The following is a 15,020-nucleotide window of genomic DNA, read 5'->3' on the forward strand; positions in this document are numbered from 1 at the left end:
TTGTGACTCCGTCCTGGTGCAAAGGGCACCATTAGCGTCCCCGTCTCCCTTCTCCGTCGTGCGTGACGCTCCTTGGTGCGCCCTCACTCTGGCACCGGGGGCCGGACATAGGTCAGCAGCTCCCCGAAACTGTTGTTCAGGACTGCGGTGGCTCCCCCTCACCCCCAAAATCGCCTCCCAGGTGCTTCCAGAGCTGGGTAATGTTGGGGTTGGACTGGAGGATCCAGAGGTTAATCCTGGGAATGGTTGTAGCCAAGTACTGGCAACGGGTATCCAGGATCCCCATGTGAACTCCGGGGACAAAGCAAGGCACTGGCTGCTAATTCCAGCAGCGAGGAGGTCTCTTGGTCTCCTTGCCTGGCTTTGAGGCAGCTCGCTTCTCTAACCCTGGACCAGAGATACGAGCACACCCCAAGCCGCTGCAGGTTCTGCCCTGAGCTGCCAAAGCCTTGTAAATCAGTCAGGGGTAAAGATGCCAAGAAAAGTCATTAAAAAAATGGAATAATTTTGCTCGCTTCTCCCCATGAATGCTGGGCAGCAGCCGGACCGTGAGCTCCATGGGCAGAGGGGCTTGTGTTTTGGCCGCTCGCCTTTTGTACGTGTTTGGCTACCTCCGGTGGTTAAGACAACGTGTATTTTAATTGTTTTTTCTGTTAGCATGCCAGAAGTGCGATGGACCTGTACAGTAGTGAGGCGGGCTCCGTAAACGCTTTGTATTGATGTTGCTGGGTGCGTGCGGCTGATTTTAATCCCATCGGATGAGGAAAACGCCGGCGAAGTGATTTGTCGCGCGTGGCGGCTCTGGGAGGAGAACGAAAGCCCCCAGATGGATGGGGTAGCAACGGGCCAGTCCTTCCTCCAGCCCCAATTGCCGGCTGGAAACAAGGGGGGAGACGAAGAGGATTTTTTAATCCTATAATTTGACCTGCTTATTAGTTAGCAACTCAACTAATCCGTAATCCAGGGGGGAAGCGCTGTGGGAGCTCGCCTCAGGAGGAGCGTGTCGGAGGGGCTGCCGAGCTGAGGTGAGTGCGGGGGTCGCGTGAAGGGGGGGGGAGAAGCCAAAGGTGGGGAGACCCCTGTGGAGCCGGTCGGTCATCTTGATGCCTGCAGCCCTCTTCAGCCTCAGCCCTCTTCAGCCTCATGCTGGGAGCCTGGGGAAGAGGAAGATGGAGCAGGGGGCTCGCTGCCTTCAAGGGGGGGTCGGCTGGCCGGCCACTGCCATGCCCCTGAGCCGGGAGGGCTGAGGACAGGCCGTGGCCGGCCCCCCCCCCCCCACCCCGTGCCCACAAGCCGGTCGACCCCCCTCCCCCGTGGCGAGGTGCCTGTGCCCCCCCACCCCGCCCCCCCTGAGAGCTGCAGCTGGTCCGTTATTGCTAAAATAAGGCGCTTTTGGCCCCTTCCCGCTGTTTCCAGCCTCGCTAATCTCTTGTCTAGACTCCTCTGCCGGGCAGCTTTCGGCCCCCCCCCCCCCCCTCCAGCTGGGTTTCCACAGAGCCCGGGGCTGCGGCCTGGACGCCCCCCCCCCGGCCCCATACCCCCCAGTAGCAGGTTGGGGTGCTCCCCCCTGTCGTGTCTCCCCTTCAGGCCCTTCCCCAGCCCTGGAGGGGGTGAAGCCCCCCAAGACCCTGAGCTGGGTGCCGGTGGGGGCGAGGGGAGTAGGGCCCCCCCCCTTCCCCCCCGCACCACTTCCGCACTACATTTCCCGACGTGCCCCGCGGCCGCGCCTCCCTCTCCCGCCACCGGACTCGCTTTCCCAGCCTGCCCCGCGGTGCAGGCGGTGGTGGGAGTGAGGAGGGGGGCGTGTCCGTCACGTGACGCGGGGTATATAAGGGGCGGCGCAGCGCCGGCGGCCCCATTGTTGTCGGCGAGCGGCGGCTGGGGCGGGTCCGCGCGGCCGCAGCCCCAGCGCGCGCCCAGCCGCCCCCCCCTCCCCACCCCCCCACCCCCTCCTTTCCCCCTCCCCTTCCCCCCCCCCCCCCCCCCCCGGAGCCGCCCCCGCCCCGCCCGTGGGGACCCGGTGAGGGGGGGGGGGGGGGAAGGGAGGGAGAAGGGGGGGGGGGTCCCGCCTCGCTGCCCCTCCCCTGCCCCGGGGGGCTGGGGGGGGGGGGGGGGTCTCTCCGTCCTCTTGGAGCTGGGGGGCTGTAGGGGGATGGGGGGGCTATAGGGGATGGGGGGACCTTACAGCTGGGGGAGCGTATAGGGGATCGGGGGGCTTATAGCTGGGGGGGGGTCTATAGGGGATGTAGAGGCCTATAGGGGATGGGGGGTCTGTAGGGGATGGAGGGGTCTTTTCTAGCTGGGGGGGGCATATAGGCGATGCAGGGGCCTATAGGGGGTGGGGGGACCTTATAGCTGTGGGAGCCTATAGGAGATGGGGGGGCTTATAGCTGGGGGGTCTACAGGGGATGTAGAGGCCTATAGGGGATGGGAGGCCTGTAGGGGATGGAGGGGTCTTTTCTAGCTGGGGGGGGCATGTAGGGGGTGGGGGGACCTTATAGCTGTGGGAGCCTATAGGGGATGGAGGGTTTTTTTTCTTGCTGGGGGGTGTATAGAGGATGGGGGGGGGGCTGCAGAGGATGTAGGGGCCTGTAGGGGATGTGGGCCTGCCTTCCAGCTGGAGAAGCTATAGGGGATATGGGGGACCCTTACAGCTGGGGGGGCTGTAGGGGGTCGGGGGGGGGGCCTTTTCCAGCTGGGGAGGCCTAGGGGATGTGGGGGTCCCTTACAGTCACGGGCCTGTAGGGGATGGGGGGGGCCCTTGCAGCTGGGGCTCTGCCCTCTCCTGTGTTTGGGGGGCCTGCAAGGTGCGTGGGGCACCCATATATTGGGGGGGGGGCTATAGGGGATGGGCGGGCCCTTGCAGCTGGGGTTCTTCCTTCTCCTGTACCTGAGGGGGGCTATGAGGGATATGGGGGGGCTGAGGGTCCTATGGAGGACATGGGGTGCCCTTATAGCTGCTTTACTCTCTTGGGACCTATAGGGGATGTGGGGGGGGGGGTCACACTGGGGTGGAGGCAGGGTTGGGGGGGGGGGGCATTACGTGGGCTCCCAAGAAGCCGCGGGGCGGTGGGAAGGAGCCAGTGATGATGGTGGGACGCGGGCTGGCCTGGAGGAGAAGCCGTCATGGGGGTCCCGGTCTGGTGTCCCCAAAGGCGGGGGGGCGTTTGGGGGGAGTGTGTGTCATTGCAGGGGTCGTTGCCCCCCATCACGGACGTCAGGAGGTGAGGAGGGGGCTGGGATGATCCCCCCTCCGTTTGGTGGGTGGCGGTGGGCCCAGGAGGAAGGTTCCTCCTCGCCCAGCCCGCGCCGCGCCGCGGCCCCGACCCTCGCCGGCGTTATTGCGGCAGGAGCCGAGCTCCACGCGGGAGCGGAGCTGACTCCGACGCTCGGCGGTCCCACGAGCTCCGGTGCTCCGTGGTTTCCTCGTGGTGCGATGGCCAGGACCAGCAGCCTCCGACCGGCCGTAGCCGTGGCCGCTGTCTGGAAGGAGCCCGGCAGCCGGCACGGACGGTCTGACCCCTCTCGCCCCGCTGAGAAGAGCATCCAGGAGCGAGGGTTCCGCTCAGCAACCCCACGCTCGCCCTCGGGAGGAGCTGGACCAGCGGGACCGCCGCGGCGATGGTCTCCCGTGCCATCACCTTGAAGGTTTCTCGTCCTCCCGCCTTCAGGGTCTTCCTCGCCCTTCGGGGTCTTTGGATCGAGGCGTTCTGCGGAGCCGCCGTGCGCGACGTAGGGGTGGACGACCCACCTTTGTGACTTGATTCCGGTGACGGGCAAAGGGACCGAGCTGGGAATTTTGGGACCAGTCTTTTCCGTAGCCCCCGCCTGATCCTCCCCAGGAGGCCGGGCAGCAGCGTGGGAAGATCTGCCCACCGTCAGCAGGTACGCCGAGGTGATTCGGGGCTCTAGGACAACCCGGACCCATCGCTACCGATTGTGACGCTGGTTGCGTAAGCCCAGGCTCCAGCGCCAGCGGCGCTTGAGCCGTGGGAGCTGTAGCCTAGATTTACTCGTTAGCTGCGCTCGTTAGCGGCAGCATAGAAGAGGAAACCAAGTCTTCTGCTGTTTGTCATAAAAACCCAAAGCTGGTTGGTCGCTGAAGTGCCGGTGGTGTAAGGACCGACCCAGGCTGAACTCAGATCTCCGGCGTGCCGACCGGCCACAGCATCCCTGAAACGCAGCCCAGCGAATCCATCAACCTTCTGGCTGTGGAGGCCAACGGCCGAATCCTTTGGGAAAGCCTCGGACGACTCATTTGTCAACGAGCCGAACTGCTGAACTCTTCACGGTGGCCAAGGAGCCATCCCGGCGGGGCACAAATTATTTAATCTTGTTTCTGGGCTCATCGATATGAGCTTCTGCCCTAATTCCTGCCCCGGGATAACACCTGGATAACGCATGGGCCGGGAGCGGCATGCACCGTGCCGGGCGTTGAGCCGGTGGAAGTGCCTCCAGATCTGACCGTTTTTGCCGGCTCCTGGTTTAATTCTGCAGCGATTATCGAGTGTGAGCTTAATTTTTTTTTTCCCCTTGGAGGGAGGCTTACGTGCTCCGCTGGGTCCGGCCACGTGCTTGAGCGTGCCGGACCCTTCCCAAGTGGTGCCAAATGTAAACCAAAGCCCTTCTGCTGCCCCAGGGGGGTGTCGCAGGGGCTCCCCATCCCGTCGGCCGTCCTTGAGAAGGTGAGCTGCTTTATCTGCTCTTCGGAGGAAGCGCAGAGCGAGGGTTTGGGCTCCCCATGGGGTTCTGTTTGTTTTCCCTCGACGATAAGCGCCCGTTTCCCCGTCGTCGGTGGGGTTCGGGGCTTTGCCGGACAACTCGGGGGGGCTTCGGGGCGATGGTGGGAGCTCCTTTTCCACTTACCAGGGAGCACTGAAGGGTGTTGTATTCTGCACGACCGCAAAGCTATGGGGCTGCGGTTGCTTTTGGGGGGCAGCGGCGAGCAGGGGGTGCTCAGCACCTCGGCAAGCTCCCCCCCAACGTCACGGCATGATGCTCTGCAGTGATGCTGCCGTGTCATCCCCGGCAATGCTAATCCTGCTGCATAATTGGTAACGAGGGAGAGAGCCGAGCTGGGAAAGGGAGCTGCCGGAGGAGGAGACCCTTTTTGGGTGGGTTTCACCCCGGGGGTGAGACGTTTTCCCGTTGAAATTGCTGCCGAGAGCCATCCTTATCTCGGGGGGTGGAGGGAATACAAAATTGCAGCCTGGCTCCTTCCAGCCGCCGGCGCTGTCTTTGCGCTCCAGCATTGCCTTCCCGGGAGACGCCGAGCGCTGCGATGGAATAAAATGGGCTCCTTTGGTTATTCCTTGATTGTATTTTTCTGGCTTTATCCTGTGTGCCGTGATCCGGTCTCAAATACACCTATTATCAACCAGGACAGGGTCGGGATGCTTCTCCAATGCCTGGCAGGCTGCTGCTTAGCCCAAGGGTCTCTCCCTGTCTATTATATATTTATTTCCTTCCTTCTTGCATATCATTCCCAGCTGCTCATCCAGCTGCTGAAATAATCCCGTCCCCCTGTATTTGATACCTCGAAACCCTGGGAGGCTTCGTCAGGATCTGGTTTTGGCTCTTGGTTTTTACAGGAAACTTATTTAAACCGGCCTCCCCCTGCAAAACCTGATGCTCGAGGGACGCGGTTAAAGCAGTTTGTAGAGGGGAGCAAATATGAGGAGGAAACCTTGAGCATCCTCTGAGTCACTTGGTCCCGGAGCCCTGGATCCGTGCGAGATTTTCAGGAGTGGCCACAAAATCCATAGGATGCCCAGAGGATCACAAAATCCGCAGGATGCTCAGAGGGTCCCTGCCTGGTAATTACTAATTACTCTCAATATCTGGAAATAAAACCGCTCGTCGCTCTGGAATTGCTATTTCGGTCTCCACCCAGACAAGCTGTGATGGAGGAGCAGCCCAGCAGCGCATCTAACGTGGATCGAGGATCATCGAAGGCGATGCCCGAGTCACAGGAGGTGAAACAAAACTCGTTAGTGGGACCCGGACTGAGGGCGGCGGATCTGTTGGCGTCGGCAAATGAGCTTTGGGGACTACGGAGCATCCCTCACCCAGAGATGCTCCCACCCACCTCTCCCAAAAGCTGGGAACCGGCAAACTAGGAGCGTGGCGGGGTTTGCAGCATGACAGCATTAATTACTTGTGATGATCTGGGTTGTTAATCAACCCCAGATGAGCTTTGAGCCGGCAGGTTTTTCCAATCGGATCTTGGAGCTCCATGGCTGGACCGGCTCTGTCTCGGGAGGCTCTTTGCATCCGTAATCACGCGAGTCCCGTCTCTCTCCTCTCCCGTGAACCCTTCCCCGCTCCCAAAGGCAATTCCAGCAGCTGCTGACATGGGAAAAATTAATATTTTTAGTTGAGCTCCTTTTGGTGTGACTTAATAGTGGAAAGAAGGGGAATCAGGGTCGCATGGAGCTTCCTGTGGAGCACAGTATTTGAGTCAAGGTTTTTTTTTTTCTTTCCCCATGCCAAATCCCCTCCTTGGGGCTTTATCTCCATTGAAAAACTGAATAAAACCTGCAAAAGGTTTATTTTCATTTTTCCCCACACACTTTGACTCCTGCCACCATCAGTAATAGATTTTTTTTTTTTTTTTTTTTTCCCCAGCTGTGTCTTTGGTTCAGGAGGTGAGGAGGGAGGAGAGGCTTTCCCTGTGGGATGAGTCTGGGATGAGCATCCCTGCTGGCTTTTTGGCCTCCTCGTTCCTTAAACCGTCACTTAAGCCAGACCCCGACCTCAGGGCCAAAACTCACGCTGCCACAGAGCATAATCCCGACGTGAGGGCGAGGGTCTCCCAACCTCCTTCGGAAGAGGGTCCGGGGACTTCTCCGGGCACGCAGCCCCCGCTCCGTGCTGGGCCTTCTGAGCTGCCAGGCTCGCCTCTGAGCCCTGCGTATTTTCAAAAGTGGGGGGGTTTATTTCAAAAAAGAAAAGTAATTTGAGCTAATAAGTGAATTAAACTGGCCTTTGCATCACACGGGGGCAGCTGTTGCTGCGCCGATGGAGGAGGAAGAGGATGCCCGTGCGAGCAGGGGAGCTTCTACTGTGCAGAAATGAGATGAAAACTTCATTTTCCGGCTGCCTCATCCCCTGCGGCATCTCCCCGAGCTCCTCGCCGCTCCCCGTCCTCGGCCCCAGCCATCCCTCGAGGCAGCACCCTTGGGTGGGTGCACACCTTGCCGCCTTTGGATTCATTTCCCCCAACTCTGGGGCGGTTTTGAGCCCCCCCCCCCCCCCCCAGCACGGCGAGTTGGTCCTTTATAAGAAACACTGTTAATACGAACCATCTCCCAATGGATCCATCCAGGAAAGGATCTGGTCTCCATCCCCAGCTGGAGTTTGATGCCGCAGGTCGGGGTGTCCGCCCAGACGCCGTCACTGATTTTCCTCGCCGTGAGCACGCGAAGGAGAGGGGTTTTAGATGATGTTTTGAAGATTTGCATTGGAGGGAATGGGAGAAACTGCAGAAACTCTCCTTGTTAATTATCTCCTTCCTAAACGAGGCCAACGAAGGCAGCTGAGCCCTGGGACGACCATCACTGCGCAGGCAGCACCCGCCGGGGACCTCCTGGGCACAGAAATGGGGCCGGTTTGGGGCGATGGAGGTGGTAAAACACGATGGGGGGGTCAGGGACGTGGTGGCAGCGATGCCTCCACTTTTCCCCTCGGATCATGTGAAGGGTCAGTGTCATTAAATCAGTTCCTTAATTGGGCTGATGCTTATGCTGGTTCAATGGCTGCTTTTTCCCCTCCTTTAGCAATAGGAATAAGCAATTTACCTACAACTAAATACCCCAAAAAGCTGTATTTAAACCCAGGCTGGGCTGGGAAATCGCACCCTGCTCAAGGGCTTCACCGCGGCCCCGGTGCTGCTGCAGCTTTGGCACCAACGCATCCTTTTTTGGGGGATAAGGGCACCGGCGTTTCCTTTTTGGCTTTAAAGATGCCGGAGGCGATGCGGAGCCCATCCCTGAGCTTTATCTCAGGGCGGGCAGTGCCTCCCGTTACCCATTTGCTCCCCCGGAATCGTATCCGAAAACCCTCTGATCCCCCTGCTCCGAGATTGCCGTGTCCCGGCATTCCGCAGGGATGCCGTTGGCTGACATGCTTTTTTTCGAAGCCGGTTGTTCCGTTGCCATGAGAACGGCGGTTGGAGCGGAGGGGACAGAAAGCGGAGAGGAGATGGCACAACCGGATGGATGCTGGGCTCCCCGGGAAGGGGGGGGGACCCGGCATCCCGGGAAGCTTCCCGCTCCAGCCTGGCCCTGGGGACGGGGACGAGGGATGTCCTGGGCTCGGTTCAAAAGCCGAAGCTGCTGGTGTTGCGGTGACCCGAAAGCATCGGGCGGATGCAGAGCGATGCTCGCCGGTCTTCCCCACCGGAGGATCAGCTCCTAAAAATTCCTCGCCCGAGCTGGAGCCGTGCATTTCCAGGCTTCCCGTGGGCAAGCTGCCTTTTTTGGAGCACGTAGGCATTAATGAGGGGGCAGGAAAATGCCGGAGACTCTCACAGCAAAATCCTACAGGGGCTTTTTCCCTCCCTATGGCTTGGATGGAGCCGCTGATCTGTCGTCAGCGATGTTAGGGTAACCCCTGGCACGTCCCGAGGTCGTTTTAAGCTTTAGGGTTTTTTAGCGAAGGAATTAACGGGAGCACCGAGCTGCCGGCAAAGGTTATTTCACAGGCAAAACGCACAGTGGTCGGCCATGCCAGGGCAGCGCGAGCTCCTTTCTCTATAAAAATGGTGTCTCTTTTCGCTTTCGGTTAATTCGGTTATGAATCGGTTTAGAACAGAAGAGTTTAGTTGGGAGGGAGCTGCAGCCATCACCCTGCCCAACCGCCTGACCCCTCCAGGGCTGCCCAAAAATTAAAGGATATCGTTAAATAATATTAACCACGTGCAAGCTCCCTCCTGCAGACCAGGCAGGGGGAGGATGGGCTCGCCTCGGAGAACTTGCAGGAGAACAGTAGCATTTTGGGGATCAGAGGCTTTATCTGGGGTGGGGAGGACAGGGATGGGGAGAAACTGCTCTTAAGAGCCAGGAAAACTTTTCCTGGTTATCCCGAGTGATGCTGGCTTATCCAAAATGCTGTTACAGCTTCTTGCCTTGTCTGCAGGGACGCGGTGAGCCCGCCGGCAGCTCCGGGGGCTGGCTCCGGAAAGCTGGTGGCAAAGCACCCCCCCCTTGCCGCCCACCGGCTCTCCATGCGAACCGCGGCCAAATGGATGCGATCGCGAGCGCCGGCCTCAAGAGGAAGTTTGAGGATGCGGACGTGGGCTCGCCGGGCTCCAACTCGGACATCTCGGAGATCTCCAACAGCGACAGTGCCGATAGCTGCGACAGCGTCAACCCCTCCAGCTCCACCGGCTTCATACGTGAGTGGTCGGGGATGGTCCCCGTCCGCGTTCCCAGTCTCCGGGTGCCTCTGCCGTCAAGCACGAGGCACCTGGATGTGGGGCTGGCTCTGCTCTTCCCCTGCTCATCCCTTGTAACCCGTTTGGGGCGATGAGCAGAGACCTGCTCGCCTGTCCCATGAGTACAGGTCATGCCAGGCCCTGGGGAATTTCAAATATTAGACCCCAAACCGGCTGTCCAAGGTCCATCCTGGACCTTTTCTATCCCCTTCACGGCATTCGCCCCTGCTGAGATATTTTGGCGGCTGAACGAGGTGATGATGTTGTAGGGGTACGGGGATTAATGGGGTCGGTCTAGGTGGCATCGGGCGCAGCCCGTGCAGATGCAGCCATCACCCAAAGCCAGCTCAGGGCCACCAGCACGAGCTCGACCTGCTCCTGGGAGCACAGGGGCTCAGGGGCTTGCAGAAAAGTCCTTTTCCAGTGGGGTGGGAGGTCTTCACGGGACCCCCAAGGGGTTTTTTTGCTCATAACAGCCCCTCTCTGCCTTCCTCCCCCTGCCCTGCAGCCACCTCCATCCTGAAGCGGCAGAAGCAGCTTCGCAGGAAGAATGTCCGCTTCGACCAAGTGACCGTCTACTACTTCGCCCGACGCCAGGGCTTCACCAGCGTCCCCAGCCAGGGCGGCAGCTCCCTGGGCATGGCCCAACGCCACAACTCCGTCCGCCACTACACGCTCTGCGAGTTCGCCCAGGAGCAGGAGGTGAATCACCGGGAGATCCTACGGGAGCACCTCAAGGAAGAAAAACTCCACGCCAAGAAAATGAAGGTATTGCCGGGGAAGCAGGATCTCGCTGGTGAAACCCGGGCAATGCCGCAGCCGGGAAACACCTTGCAGAGCTTTGGTGGAGCTTGAGCGTAAGCCAGGTTGGAGGAGAGAGATCTAGGCTGCCATTTCACATCAGCTGGGGATGGATTTATTGCCACTAAGCTCTTCCTTTCTATTTCTTTTACGTCTTTTTTGTGTCGATGCTGCACCTGCACGGGGAGCCGGCCAGGCAGCATCAACCTGTGCTGCGTTCGGAGCTGTCGGCCAAACCTCACCAGGTCCATGCCAGTAGAAATTCCAGTCTGGGAGGAGGCAGCCAGGCTGCGTTGGGAAGATCAGGATCTTGGGTGGCTCTGCCTGTTCTCCAACCCGTCCCGGGGTTGGATCTGTGCCCTCGGGCGTTGCCCAGAGGTTGGGCTCTGCTCAGCGGGATGCTCTGCAGAGCCTGTGATCTGGCTCCCACTGCTGTGACAGCCGGCTTCGGGCAAATCCAGCCGGCTGCCTCTTTGCTTTATTTTTTTCTCTTTTTTTTTTTGTTTTTAAACATAGGCTTTTCCACCAGCTCCTCAGGAGGCCATGGCCCTCTCCATCTGCTGCCTCCACATGTGCCAGTTTCAGAGGGCTGGGGACCCTCATTTACCCTCAGTGCCAAGATTTCGGGGTGTTTGAGTGCGCAGGGAGGGAGGTTGAAGGACCAGAGCAGGGAGGTGAAGGCGCGTTGCAGGATCCGGCTCTGGCCTCTCTGTTGCTTTCAAACCTCATTTTCCTCAGGAACGACAGGAGGGGGATGCTCTGCAGCTCCATTGCTGCCGCTGCTCTGGTATTTTAAGCAGCAGCACCCTCCTTTTATCTCACTATTTGCAGGGCGCTGTAGCGGAGGGAAGACAGAAAAGGGATTCTCTGCTCTAATTCTTTTGTTATTTAATTTTTTCCCCCTTCCTTCTCCTATAAACTGCCACAAGCCCACCCACAGTCTGGGGGGAGGAATCGCATGGGAATGGCTCTGCGGGGGCCTCAGCTCGCCGTGCTGGACCCCGCTCAGTGCTGGGGGGCAAGGGAAGGCTCTGAGCTGGGGTGGTGGGTGGTCGTTGGGGGACGAGGAGCCGGGTGGAGGGACATACATCCTCCATCCTGCCTCATCGCCGCGGCTCAGTGTGTGTCCCCCGGGTGGGCGCTGACTCTGCTCCGCAGCTCACCAAGAACGGCACGGTGGAGTCGGAGGAGGCGGACGGCCTGACGCTGGAGGACGTCTCGGATGACGACATCGACGTGGAGAACGTGGAGGTGGACGACTACTTCTTCCTGCAGCCGTTGCCCACCAAACGCCGCCGAGCTCTGCTGCGAGCCTCCGGTGTTCACCGCATCGATGCTGAGGAGAAGCAGGAGCTGCGGGCCATCCGCCTGTCCCGGGAGGAGTGCGGCTGCGACTGCCGCCTCTACTGCGACCCGGAGGCTTGCGCCTGCAGCCAGGCAGGGATTAAATGCCAGGTGAGTCGGGGAAAGAGACGCCAGTGGTGAAACCAGGTTGCCGGGGCTCGTCCTGGTGCCGGTGTGCCTGTGCTCTCCTTGGGTGCCAGCTGCTCCTGGAAGGGCCGGGGTGCAGCTCCAGGTTGTTTTGGGGAGACCCAGCAGGGGAAACACTTCCCCCAGCACCAAATTCCCAAGGTCAGGCAGCGCCAGGGTGGATTTTAGGCTCTGGGGAGGGATCCTCTGGGATCCTGGAGCTGCCACGTCTCCGTCTCCCTGCCAGGTGGATCGCATGTCCTTCCCCTGCGGCTGCTCCCGGGATGGTTGCGGTAACATGGCCGGTCGGATCGAATTCAATCCTATCCGGGTGCGGACTCACTACCTCCACACCATCATGAAGCTGGAGCTGGAGAACAAGCGTCAGGGTGGGCGGCCACCGGCGCCGGAGGAGGAGGCGGCCGCTGCCGCCGCCGCTCACGGCTCCGCTAGCGACTGGCTGGGGCCGCAGCCGGCCGAAACGCAGGACTTCCAGGAGTTCATGGCGGAGAACGAGACGGCCGTCATGCACCTGCAAACGGCGGAGGAGTTGGAGAGGCTGAAGGCTGAGGAAGACTCCAGCAACGGCTCCAGCATGGAGAGCTTGGGCGTTTGCATCCTGGAGGAGCCCCTGGCCGTGCCGGAGGGTTTGTGCCCAGGTCTCGCCGCCCCCATCCTCATCCAAGCCCAGTTACCTCCGGGCTCGTCCGTCCTCTGCTTTGCCGACGGCTCGGAGCAGGCAGCCTCGGCGGTGGGCGACCAGCCCTACTTGAACGATGGACCTGTGGTCTACTACCAGGTGGAGCAGAGGCCGGTGCTGGGTGTCAAGGGCGAGAGCAGCCCGGCGGAGCCGCCGGCACCGTCCTCCTGCCTGAGCGAGAAGAACCTCAGCGTCCTCCCCGTCCCCGTGGTGACTTGCAGCCGAGCCGCCGCTGCTGCGAGCAAGGGGGAAGCATCCCGAAATCCTCCCTCGTCCCCGGAGGCTGCTCCATCCTCTGAGGGCTGCCGAGCGGCGGCTGCTGCCCGCTGCCCGCGTTCCCCGTCCCCCGTGCCACCGGAGCAAGCCCTGGAGCGGGCGCACGAGCCGCCCTCCGCCGAGGAGCGCTCGCTGGGGCCTGTCCTGCCCATGTGAGCGGCCCCGTTCCCCCCTCCCTCCTCGGCGCTCATTTATTTATTGACAATAATATTTTATGGACCGGCAGCAGCCACTGGTGGTTATTTAATTTGGGGGGTGGGGGAAGAGCAGGGGCTGCTTTGTACAGAGGATTTTAAACGGTGTCCCCTCGCCTGATGCCAGGAGCCTTTCGCTTGCCTGGCAGAGATGGTTTTCATGGCTCGGCCGATGCCAGCAGCTGCTCGGTTGCCACCTGCGCGCCAGGACATTCCTGACCTGGAGCCTCCTGCTTCCCATGGCTGCTCCTTCCCATCCTCCTCCCCCTGAGCTGCCCCCACCGCAGCCCCAGGCTGCCAGGACACCTCTGCCCTCTGTTTTTTAATGAAAAAAGACTTTTTTCCTTTATTTCCCCCCCCCCCCCCCTTTTTTTTTTTTAATGAATGTTTACTGGGCCGTGTCACAACCCAGCGCCTCCGAGTGCTGCTCCAGCCCCTTCCCTATGGCACTGCCCCACCAGCCACCGCAGCCGGCACGAGGGGCCAGGATGGATCGGGAAGCACCCAGAGCCAGCGGGGAGGCTCTAATTGCACAAGAGGGGTGAGACTGCAGCCTACAAACTCTCCTAGAAAATTTGGGGGGGGGTTTAACTGCTGGGATTTGAAGAGTTTGAGCCCTTCACAGCCATGGCATGACCGTGATGGAGAACCGTGTCCGTCTGTCCATCCTTGTCCACCATGCTGGCCTCGAGGAATGGTCAAGGCACTGGGCTGCTGCGTCCCCTGGCCAGGCAGTAAAAGCACTTTCCACCCCTCAGGTCCCCCAGCGCCGGGCCGGGGCCCCCCCTTCGCCTCCTGCCGAAACCGGCCCCATTGCTGGTCTCAAGGGGCCGGACCCGGTGGGACCCGGCGTGACGCTCCTCTTCCTTCTCCCCAGTGGCTTTAACCTCCGCCCTTGCTCCAGCCTCCTCCTGGTCAAGGGAAGCATCTCCCCTCCGTTCCCCCCCTGCCCCGCCATTTATTGGACTCGGGCTGAGCAAAATCCAGTCTTTTTTAAGGCGAGAATCGGGGGAAGTGGTGGGGGTGAAGAGCCCCTGATGCCCACGAGCTTCCCCTGCCGGAGGGTTCAATCCAATACAGCCCCATGGCTGCCGCCCTTGCGTCTTCTCGGAAAACAACCCCGGAGCTGCTCGAAGGGGAAACATTCCAGCTGGAGAGCAGGGAAATTGGGGCGGGGGGGGGGGGGGGAACTGCAGTCTGATGAAGTGCTTTAATTATCTGGGGGGGGGGGGGGTTGTTTAAGGTTGTTCTTGTGCTCCTGGTGGTCACCTCCCTCTGTCAAAAGGTGTTTAAAACCCCTTTGCTGCTCTCACCGCCTCGGCGAGTGGTTCCAACTGAGCCTCAAGCCTGGCAAAGTGGCTCTTCCCCACCCGTCCCCTCCCTCTCTGCCAGGACTGAGCCCCTGGGGACACTGTCCCCTTCTCCTGGGGCAGAGCGGAGGGGAAGGAGCTGGTTTCCAAACAGGAGTGGGCTCGGGGCACATTACCAGCCGGCACCAATTCCGGCAGCAGCTCTCCCTGCCCTCGGCCAGCATACAAGGGCTAAATTTGGGAGGAACAAAGCCTTACCCCCTTGTTGGGCGCTTCACCGGCGATGTCCCCGCTTCCCTTCCCAGCAGGGAGCTGCCACCGGTTTGGCCATGGGGGTTTTTCAGCTCCTACACGAAACGGAGCAACTCCGAGCTGCAAAACCGGAGCAAATGGTGACACTTGAATGGGTTAACATCTTTTATTTCCCCCCTTTTTTATTTTCAACGGACTCCACACTCCCTCCCCAGCTCTGTGTCCTGGCCCTCGGCCACCAAAGCCAGGTCAGGACCTGCTTGCCCCAGGGGAGGTGGCTCGTTAGGCGAGCCCCGATGCTCCGTCAACTGACAGAATGAATCCTAAGACACTGGTTAGGATGGGTGCTTTCACAATAAGCAAAGAACTAATAGGATTTATTCTATTTTTACAAAGATAACTATGCTGTTAATAGTGCAATGAAAGCAAATTCTGCCTTTTATTATTATTTTTGTTCGTTTTAAACGTACTCACTGACACTAACGCTGGTTCCGCGCTGGCTCCTGCTCGACTCGTCGCCGTGTAAGAAACCAAACAGCCCATCTCCTCTCTGGTGCTACCAAGGTGCTGCGGGAGCTGCG

At 60.2% G+C, this 15,020-nt stretch overlaps 1 protein-coding gene across 9 annotated transcripts; it reads left to right on the forward strand.

Moving 5' to 3' along the window:
* Nucleotides 1–892: 892 nt before the first annotated feature.
* Nucleotides 893–12,908, forward strand: CSRNP2 (cysteine and serine rich nuclear protein 2). Of its 9 annotated transcripts, none has more exons than XM_041128779.1 (6): nt 6,628–7,625; nt 8,141–8,465; nt 9,139–9,397; nt 9,945–10,204; nt 11,396–11,692; nt 11,955–12,908. In XM_041128779.1, exons 2-6 carry the CDS (start codon nt 8,370–8,372, stop codon nt 12,837–12,839), a joined length of 1,797 nt encoding a protein of 598 aa, XP_040984713.1. In that variant the 5' UTR covers nt 6,628–7,625; nt 8,141–8,369; the 3' UTR covers nt 12,840–12,908. The 9 variants fall into 9 exon arrangements, with proteins under 9 accessions (XP_029892918.1, XP_029892917.1, XP_040984715.1 ...); XM_041128780.1 differs by having other exon boundaries at nt 6,628–7,183; nt 7,328–8,465; XM_030037054.2 differs by lacking the exon at nt 6,628–7,625 and having other exon boundaries at nt 11,955–12,366; nt 12,507–12,908.
* Nucleotides 12,909–15,020: the final 2,112 nt, after the last annotated feature.

The sequence above is a fragment of the Aquila chrysaetos genome, chromosome 15 (genome assembly GCF_900496995.4).
Source record: "Aquila chrysaetos chrysaetos chromosome 15, bAquChr1.4, whole genome shotgun sequence".
NCBI classification, from domain to species: domain Eukaryota; kingdom Metazoa; phylum Chordata; class Aves; order Accipitriformes; family Accipitridae; genus Aquila; species Aquila chrysaetos.